The sequence below is a fragment of the Lipomyces doorenjongii genome (assembly GCF_038497915.1).
Source record: "Lipomyces doorenjongii strain NRRL Y-27504 unplaced genomic scaffold V1508scaffold_5, whole genome shotgun sequence".
Taxonomy (NCBI): Eukaryota; Fungi; Ascomycota; class Lipomycetes; order Lipomycetales; family Lipomycetaceae; genus Lipomyces; species Lipomyces doorenjongii.
In genome coordinates this window covers 47,039-56,103 of record NW_027118072.1, presented here as the reverse complement: position 1 = coordinate 56,103, position 9,065 = coordinate 47,039, and the positions used below count along the sequence as shown (strand labels likewise).

Sequence of the window (9,065 nt, the reverse complement as noted above, 5' to 3'; positions counted from 1 at the left end):
TATGACAGTCGTTCCGTGTTGAGAAAATTCCCTATAAAAGTGTAAATAAGCACAAGTGATGGCAGGTGGATGTAGTTTGATTGATATGACCGTGCCTGGGCGCTGTCGTTGAAACCTTCGCCATGGAAGGCAATTAAGAATCATCTGGCAGACGCGTACACAAATGCACGTGATCAGGTGCAACTTCCTATGGTACGTCTCCGAGACCACAACGAATACAAAAACCACGGTCAGACCGTTAAGTGTTTAAGTGACAATGAAATATATTAATTCATTGAATTAAACTGAACCAGCCAATTTATTTTACCCTGAACACCAAGTACAATATAAGTTAGTAACCCAAACCACAAAACTGCCTAAGCCACGTGATCTCATAATAAATAGTCAATATCACCTTTACCGTCGCAAAATTTCAGTATTCCACAAAAAATACATACATCAAAATTGGAACTAGCTAAATAATAAGAATGAACACAAGCACGCAAACCATTGGGTTCCAGATCCAATGCCATTAATACTTTTAAATTTTTTTTTCATACTACAACCGATGTCGGCAAAGTAGAATCGAAAATAAGTCGGACAAAGAATTATTCCTCTTTGCTCTAGTCGATAGCGCGTAATCGTACATCAGATCATTCGTAAATTACATGGATGTGAGAGGATTCAAGCGGAGGTTCGGCGTCGCTGCCAAAGAGGATGAGCACCCCAACTGGCTTCCTGCTCTGCTACTTCGCTTCAGGTTCGGCATCTCGACCGACCAGAGGACGAGCACCCCAATTCGCTTCCGGTTCGGCATCTCGACCGACGAGTGGACGCGCACCCCAATTCGCTTCCGGTTCGGCATCGCGACCAACTAAAGGACGAGCGCCCCAGTTGGCTTCCGGTTCGGCATCTCGACCGACCAGAGGACGGGCACCCCAGTTCGCTTCGGGTTCGGCATCGCGACCAACTAAAGGACGAGCCCCCCAGTTGGCTTCCGGTGCGGCATCTCGACCGACGAGAGGACGTGCGCCCCAGTTGGCTTCCGGTTCGGCATCTCGACCGACGAGTGGACGCGCACCCCAATTCGCTTCCGGTTCGGCATCTCGACCGACGAGTGGACGCGCACCCCAATTCGCTTCCGGTTCAGCATCCCGACCAACTAAAGGACGGGCGCCCCATCTGGCTTCAGGATCGGGGTCACGAACGACGAGAGGACTTCCATTAGCCTCTGCCTCAGGAGATGCGTCGCGTTTGTAAATTTTGGCCAAGGGAAGAGCTGTGCTACCGACGAGAGGACGGCCACCCCATATGGCCGCGGGTTCGGGAGCCGCTTCGCGCTTAGCTAGATTCCTGCTACCTTGTTAGTACTATATCCAGATTGTGAAACTGAGTGAACTGGAGCATACTCAGAAGCGATGGCGACCGGAGCGGCGGTGACAAAAATTGAAGACAAGAAAGAAATAGTGAGCAGGACAACAGCGGACACTTTCATGATGGCGACGAATCAAAGAAGTTGCAGAGAACACAGTCTAAGAAGAGAAAAGAGCGAACGAAAGAGCGGTCGGGAGATGCACTGTATGGCTGGAGATTGTGAAGGTAAGATTGGCGGAAGGTGGAAGAGATTGCGAATGAAGATGTAATGCTCGAGTAAAGAAGAGGTGTACTTATATTACATGAAACGGCAGACAGCACGAGCAAGCAGAGAGGAGCAAGACCCTCGAAGCATGCCTTGGCGTGGAGACAAGTGCTGATTTGCCTCAGATTCGTGGAGAAACAGCTCGCAATCGCAAAACGTAGCATTACCCCAGGGGCCATGTCAATGACAAGGCCAGATGGCATTGACAGAAGCTGGTACGTGGGACTGCAAGAGTAAGACATTGAGAGATGTAAGAAAGTACCTATTCCATCGCATCCAAACTCGGACGGTCATGAAGCGCCGTTGTCCAGCGCCAGACAGGGTGCGCACGCGATCAATTTTCAAAAGAACCAACGCCAAATTGAGGAATAGAATCAAACTTCCATTCGCATGATAATGCGAAATCACAGCATACTCAGCAGACTGAATGGTCACCACCAATGATCGGAAAGTCCTTCATACCGCATCTGGCTAGCGTAGAGCACAGTAGAGGCTGGCCAATGGCAGCACAGGAGAAAGTGGAGAGAGTAGAAGAACAGCTGAAGAGTGAACTGCCCAAAGGGGAAGGCAATGGGAAAAGCCCGCAGGCACCGTTGGAGGCCAGCTGCCCTTTTTGTAAACCAATGGCTACCCCTCCGCCTGAGCCGCACGTCACGCCTGGCCTGCAGCAAACGGCCGGCGAAATTAAAACAGGGGAGTCTAACTTCCTACTGCATCTCCCATCGATCCCTCTTCTGCGTTTCCAGAAAGAGGCTGCTGATTCAGTTGCATGCATCCACTGCTGTTCGGACCACGCGGTTCGCGAGATGCGCGGCCAAGTCGTCGACGTTCCACCGCCTTGGAGATAACGGCGAACCCGGTGGCTTGCTCTCGGCTACAAGCTGCTAACCTTAGTTGCGGCGTGACTGTCAGCATCATGGAACCAGAATACGGAACATGTCAGAATAATCTAGCCGTCCTCTACAGGTCTCTGTCGCGCGCAATATGTTTGACTGTGACGGATTGCATTCTAAGGGGCGATATCTGTCGAAGACTTGAAGTACTATTTGTCGAACCAAGCGTCAAGATACCCAATTGCCTATTTGCTGGTGTAGTACCCCACAGATGTGATTGACTCTAGCTCCTCATTACGATAAAGTGTGTCTTGACTTCGCCGTGCAAACGTTGTCTGTCTCCGCTACCAGCCTTACGCCTACTAGCCAGCCGCACGGTCAAATGAGGCTTTAAATTGTTGCACTATGCCAGATTCGTAACGCAGACGTGTGGAGTTCCTTGTTTAGTGTTTTTCTATGACTCCGACTGTGTCCGAATCGTCAGAAACTCATGGCCATTTCCGAATTCATTTCGTGTTGAAAAGTATACCTGCCTACTGGCCACGATCGTAAAGCAGGGCCTGACTCCATGAGAATTAGACGTCATGGTAACGCTAACTAGGGAGAGTAATGCTAACTATCCACAATGATGGTTCCAAATATTCTGGTTAGAATCTGATGACTGATCTAGATCTTTTTTTGGAGAGATCTTACAGGGCATGCTTGCGAACTAGACGAATAGTATGACTGAAATATTTCATCCGCTTACAATATTCTATTGCCAGCCTCAAGCACAAGGGTAGATAGCTATATCTTGAGACTATGTATGGCATTAGACGTTGTCGTTACATTCAAAATTCCATTACAGTTCCGTAGTTCGTTATTATTCCATTTGCCCTTTCACAATGTAGTCATATGCTCCTTGACGGTTTGGACAGCTCCAATCTGCTACAGCATTCGAAGCGAGCCTCGTATGCGTATATGCGGCAAGAGCCCTGCATCGTCGCCGTACTTAACAATCCCTGCTCTCTCTTAGTCTGCTGTCTGTGACAAGTCCTTAAAAGTTTACCCCAATCGTGTATAGTGCAATGAAGGAACTGCACACTAATGTCTGGCATCAGATAAAGAGTTCCAGTCCATCCAAAGTTCGTTTGAACGCGCTTGGATCGAAGGAAGGACGACTTAGAGACCTGCTGACTTGTGTTCAAGACCAGTATCCGCCCGTTAGTGCACAAAACTGGGGCTCGACATAATAGGGCTCTCTCTGCAATGAGGCCTCGTGCTGCAGACAGCACTGGCCGTGATCCTCTCCCGCGCTATAATAGTGATAATCTAATGACGTTGTATTCAGACTGCTGGAGGTGCTCTATTAGCGATGCAATGAGGGCGCGATCTCAGTGGTAGGCATAGTGACAAAATCGATGAGAGTATTACAGTAACGCGATTACCACTGACATGGCTTATTGCCAGCCGCCGACACTGTTCACTGTTGCACATTCTGCAAGCGTCTGCAGATAAACGTGCAAACCGGCCTTGTCATGCGGCGTCATCGGCATTTCCCTGTCTCTCTCGCAATCGCATCTAGCGTCACACGTGGCATTCAGATACTGTCTCGAAGTCGCGAAAACCGTTTCGCCACATCTGCCAGGATCCTAAGAGGTAAGATTACATCCGTCGCAATTAACGCGCGACTGTCGCCATGTTGGTCTCAGGGGCTTACTGTATCTCGTGGATTCCTTGTAATTTGAAGGTCTTATCATACCCACAAAGACAGTTCCAGTAGATGGAGTCCAATAGGAGGCCGTCAATCTATCGTATCTTCAATCACGATCTCCTGGAGTTCCGTTGTTCACATAGGTGAACCAACGTCAGACCACATGGCACGCAATTTCCCACCCTCATGTGCTAACAGAAAAAAATTCGTGTCTTGAAACTATATTCGTTGCTGTTTTGATAGTTCTGTTATTGTCGTTCTGGTAGTCGCGGTCTGCTGATTTAATTCTTGTTTTGTTGTACGAGAAAAAGTCCACTACAGCGGTGAGCCAGAGAGGTGCGATATTGGTGCCGGCAAATCTGCCGCGGCTTCGTTGCTATCAGTAGCTCGCGAATGATGTAAACCGATGCCAATGTCGACTTATGCATCATCGAATTTGACCTTTCCTGCTATTTCTGGCGTTGATTGGCTTGATGGGATAGATTCGTCAAGTCAATAATTGTGAGCACCCCCGTAATATGCTTATTACAATAGAATGCTTGTTCTACTCAGTACTCTCTGTGCAGAGCAATATCATACTAGTAATCAGATTGTTTCAACTGCATATGGAGAATCCCGATACATTAGTTTCCTCATCATTTCATTAATCCAAGAACTCTATATTGCCCACCATATAGAACGAGACACAAACTATCCATCGAGCCAAAATTATACACATGAAAGAAAATATTAAATAAATTGAAATTACTCCTGTCTAACGAGCTCCTTTCTGTCGCTAGCCATATCATGCTTGTTACCAAGTGCTGCTGCAGCTAGTTTCTTGTAGCCCTCAACACTATCCCTCAGCTCCTTCTCGCTGATGCGCTCGTTATCCGCATGCGCAAACAAAATACTTCCCGGTCCATACAAATACCGCTTATGCGACCCCTCCAAGTGCGGAATATCAGTGCCGTATGCAACCGCGACCGTATCAAAACCAGGAACATCGTAGTCGCACAAAACAGGAGGGTAGGAAAGAGTAATGTTGATATCCAAGTGCGGAACCTCCAACGCGGCCTTCTGCATCTGGGACAATACGCCGTCAAGGTCCGCAGCAACACGGACGGCGACACCGGCAGTGGCGGACGCGGGTACCACGTTGGCCGCAACTCCGCCCTCTATGGTACCGGCATTAAATGTCGTGTTGCCAAGTAAGTCGGAATATGGGTAATCCAAGTTCTGCAACTTATACAACGCCTCCACTAAGTAATAGTTCGCGTTAATTCCAAGGTCGGGGTAGCCGGAATGACTGGCTTTTCCGGTAGCGTACAAGTCACCGAGAATCAACCCTTTGTGGCCAACAGCCAACTTCAGCTCGGTCGGCTCCCCAAAGATAACAGTTTCCCAACTCAGACCGAGTTCGTTCGCTGTAATCATGCCAATTCCGTCCGTCTCCTCGCCTACGACGAACAAAAGCGAGATATCGCCTTCACTTGCAACGACGCTGGATGAGAGCAAATCTTCTGCAGCCGTGATTTGCGCGGCTACGCTGGCTTTAGCATCGACCGAGCCACGACCCCAGATGTATCCGTCGTGCACGGAGTACTGAATGAACGGTGGGACGGTATCAATGTGTGATGAGAACAGGACGCGGGTGTTGCGCTTCAACCCACGGTACGCGTAGACGTTTTCACGAACTGGGTGGCTGGATACAGGCTGGATTTCTACAGCCCAGCCCTTGCTCGTCAAGTATGACTGCAAGAACTGCGCAGCAGCATGCTCATTCGTCGTCACTGATGGAATCGAGACAAGAGAGTGGTGGAGGTAAAGCAGTGTGTCTGAGTCGTCAATGGGGAGACCGGGCTGGAGGTATGGGTGTCTGGAGGAAAACGTAATCAGGACAGTGTAGATCACGAGGAATACGCCAAAAAGTGGCAGAAACACTGTATATATCTCAGAGTACTTCCTAAAGAATAAGCGAGCATCCGCCATCGTGCGTGAGTATGCGTTAGCAAAGAGTTGGATATCGCGATGTCAACTTATCGGTTTGCGAGACATGATTTCAATATGGCGCGGCTTGTGTTTAGGGTCACTGAATCTAAGTGTCTTCCCGTTCGTTACTCGAACGATCCTGACCTGTTCAGAAATGCATATAGTATTATCAGGAATAGCATTTGCATACGAAACTTTATTTACAATTTTACTGTCTTCAAATTGCGTTAACAAAGCAATTGGCCCAATTAATGATTTCGACCTCGAACTACCCTGCTTCCAATTCATGCCGTTATGGTTTATGCATATACAGCCACATACGCGTCTACGAACCATACGCGTCTACGAAGTCAATTCATAAAGTCCAGCAATTCATCAGCTAGTAAGGTCCCCACAATTCGTCTACCTCTAGCTTACAGACTACATTGAAGTCCATTATGGCGTCGCGGTACATACTTGTAATGGACTGGGACGAAACAATAACGCGTGCTGACACGGTCCACCTTGTTGCGCAAGCAGCGTACCAAGCTCATTGCACCTCCTCAACGTCTCCTAGAAGTGTTCCTCCATGGTCCCACTTTACTAATGCTTATATGACCGATTATCTGGCATACCAGTCTTCCTTTGGACCGCGCACTAGTTTAGAGGAGGAATTGGAGTTTCTGACGGCGTCGGCTACTATTGAACAAGCATCCGTGACAAGGATAGAGAAAGCCGGATTATTCAAATCCATTACGGCAAAGCATCTACAAGAGCAGGCTGCCAAGGTTGAAATACGCCCCGGATTCATCGACTTAATCAGACGGTGTCGGACTTTGGGCGTCATGCTCGGTATCATGAGCGTAAACTGGAGTCAAGTATTCATTCGCGCAGCGTTGGAACAGAAATACGGCTCTTGCGACGACGTGCCGGTCTATTGCAATGAAATTGAATTTGACAAGGAAGGAAAGGGGACCGGGATGATGTCCTGCAGCGACTACGTTCTGCGTACAGGTGCTGACAAAGCCAAGTTGATCAAACAATTGCTGGCGAGGAATTCTGGCAAAAAGATTGTATATGTGGGCGATAGCACGGGAGATTTACATCCTCTACTGGATGCTGATATCGGGGTGATTATGGGAGAAAAGAAGAGCTTGCGGGAGACCTGCGAGCGCGTAGGAATTACCATAAAACACATTTCGCTACTTGACGTCGCTAGTCCAAAAGACGGAAGAATGTTGTATTGCATTCGTGAATGGAAAGAACTATTACTGCATGGTCCATTCGCCCACAAGTAATATGTATCATAGCTATGCATTGGATGTAGGAGACAGATATGTACTATACGATTGATACACACTATATACCGCTGTACATAACCCATTTCAAAACGATGATTATGATATGCGCAGCTACTCTACAGCTTCTCGTACTCCAGTTTTCCCTCCAATTTCTTGGCTTCCGCGACTTTTCGGACAGCTTTCATAAGATCGTCTTGCACGATGTAATCCCGATCGTCTCGAATAGCAAAAAAACCGGATTCGGTCACGACGTTTCGGATATCAGCGCCATTAAAACCATCGCTCATCTTCACCACGGCTTCATAGTCCATCTCGCCCTGCTTCTGTACATTGGCCGCATGAATCTTGAAAATCTCGAGGCGACCGACCTCGTTAGGCAGAGGAATCTCGATCTTTCTGTCTAATCGTCCGGCACGAAGTAGCGCTGGGTCGAGCGTATCTGGTCGATTCGTAGCCATAATAACTTTTGTCTGGCCAAGGTAATCGAAACCATCCATCTGGTTCAGCAGTTCCATCAGTGTCCGCTGGATCTCTCGATCGGCACTTGTACCTTCGCTGAATCGACGGCCGCCAATGGCATCAATCTCGTCCATAAAGATGATACAAGGTTCGTGCTCCTTAGCGTATCCGAACATCTCGCGGATCAGACGAGCGGATTCACCAATGTATTTATCCACGATGGCAGAGGCGGGAGAGAAGATGAAGTTGGCACCTAGTGTAGCGGCTACAGCGCGGGCAAGAAGTGTCTTACCGGTTCCTGGAGGTCCATACAGAAGAACGCCTTTTGGTGGTTTGATACCGACACGCAAGAACAGTTCCGGATTCTTTAGTGGGAGTTCGATGACCTATGCTTGTCAGCATATCCTTACTACTAATCAGTCAAACAACATAATATCTTACCTCTCGAAGCTCACGAATCTGCTCGTTCAAACCACCGATCCCGGCAAATGACAAATCTCCTGGTTGGTATGTCGTCATATTATACACAAGTGGATCAACCTCACGTGGCAACAACCGCATTATAGTCAGAGTGGTCATGTCGAGTGCCACCCGAACACCTTGCTTGAGCTTCACCTTGTCGAGCTTGCTTCTGCAGCCAACTACATATCGCGGACCAGATGACGCCTTGACAATGACTAAAATGGCAATTAGTATATATTGATCACATGTGATTGAGACGCGCGTACATCGCTCGTCGTCAAGCTGCTTGAGTACTTCACCGATGATCTGACCGACACTTTGTAATGCTTTGATGTCCTAGTCATCGAATCAGCCAATATTCTGGTCAATGATAGTGTAAATAATTAGCATACATCCTCCGTCTTCTCATAGTCCTTCTGCAGTCCCCGGATGCCCAATCGCAGCTCTTTAAGCTTCGCGTCCCATTCTCTATGTTCGAGAAGCTTCCGCTTCAAATCCTCGAGCGCGCGTTCGCGTTCTTCGTCGATTGCATTAGCAGGAGCGGTCTCAGAGGATAACAGCGGATCGGATTCTATGGGCTCGGCCATTGTGTTCGTTGATGGATGGTCGTTGAGTGCATGAGAAGAATCGCGAGTCAATTGGTTACGCCTACTCGAGAGGCGGAGTAGCGTTATGCTGACCGGCGCCGTGCATGGGTGACAGCAAGGGCCATGCTGACATGTACGTACTACGTGCTCGTAATTACTTAT

General features: G+C 48.3%; 4 protein-coding genes across 4 annotated transcripts; 1 reads left to right on the top strand and 3 right to left on the bottom strand.

The window, feature by feature from the left end:
* Positions 1-725: 725 nt before the first annotated feature.
* Positions 726-1,474, bottom strand: V1508DRAFT_395107 (uncharacterized protein; the record flags this gene model as incomplete). The annotated part of the gene is made up of 2 exons (XM_066938037.1): positions 726-1,332; positions 1,389-1,474. The coding sequence occupies 2 exons, from the start codon at positions 1,472-1,474 to the stop codon at positions 726-728; spliced, it is 693 nt and encodes a 230-aa protein (XP_066798147.1).
* A 3,212-nt stretch (positions 1,475-4,686) lies between these two features.
* V1508DRAFT_217264 (uncharacterized protein) lies at positions 4,687-6,333 on the bottom strand. Its single transcript, XM_066936254.1, has one exon. The coding sequence runs from the start codon at positions 6,113-6,115 to the stop codon at positions 4,889-4,891; it is 1,227 nt and encodes a 408-aa protein (XP_066798146.1). The 5' UTR covers positions 6,116-6,333; the 3' UTR covers positions 4,687-4,888.
* On the top strand, positions 6,241-7,490 carry V1508DRAFT_410198 (HAD-like domain-containing protein). Its single transcript, XM_066939280.1, has one exon. The coding sequence runs from the start codon at positions 6,553-6,555 to the stop codon at positions 7,390-7,392; it is 840 nt and encodes a 279-aa protein (XP_066798145.1). The 5' UTR covers positions 6,241-6,552; the 3' UTR covers positions 7,393-7,490.
* Positions 7,158-8,973, bottom strand: V1508DRAFT_453669 (P-loop containing nucleoside triphosphate hydrolase protein). Its single transcript, XM_066942548.1, has 4 exons — positions 8,709-8,973; positions 8,583-8,652; positions 8,296-8,531; positions 7,158-8,240 (listed from the first exon to the last, which is right to left on the bottom strand). Exons 1-4 carry the CDS (start codon positions 8,901-8,903, stop codon positions 7,512-7,514), a joined length of 1,230 nt encoding a protein of 409 aa, XP_066798144.1. The 5' UTR covers positions 8,904-8,973; the 3' UTR covers positions 7,158-7,511.
* Positions 8,974-9,065: the final 92 nt, after the last annotated feature.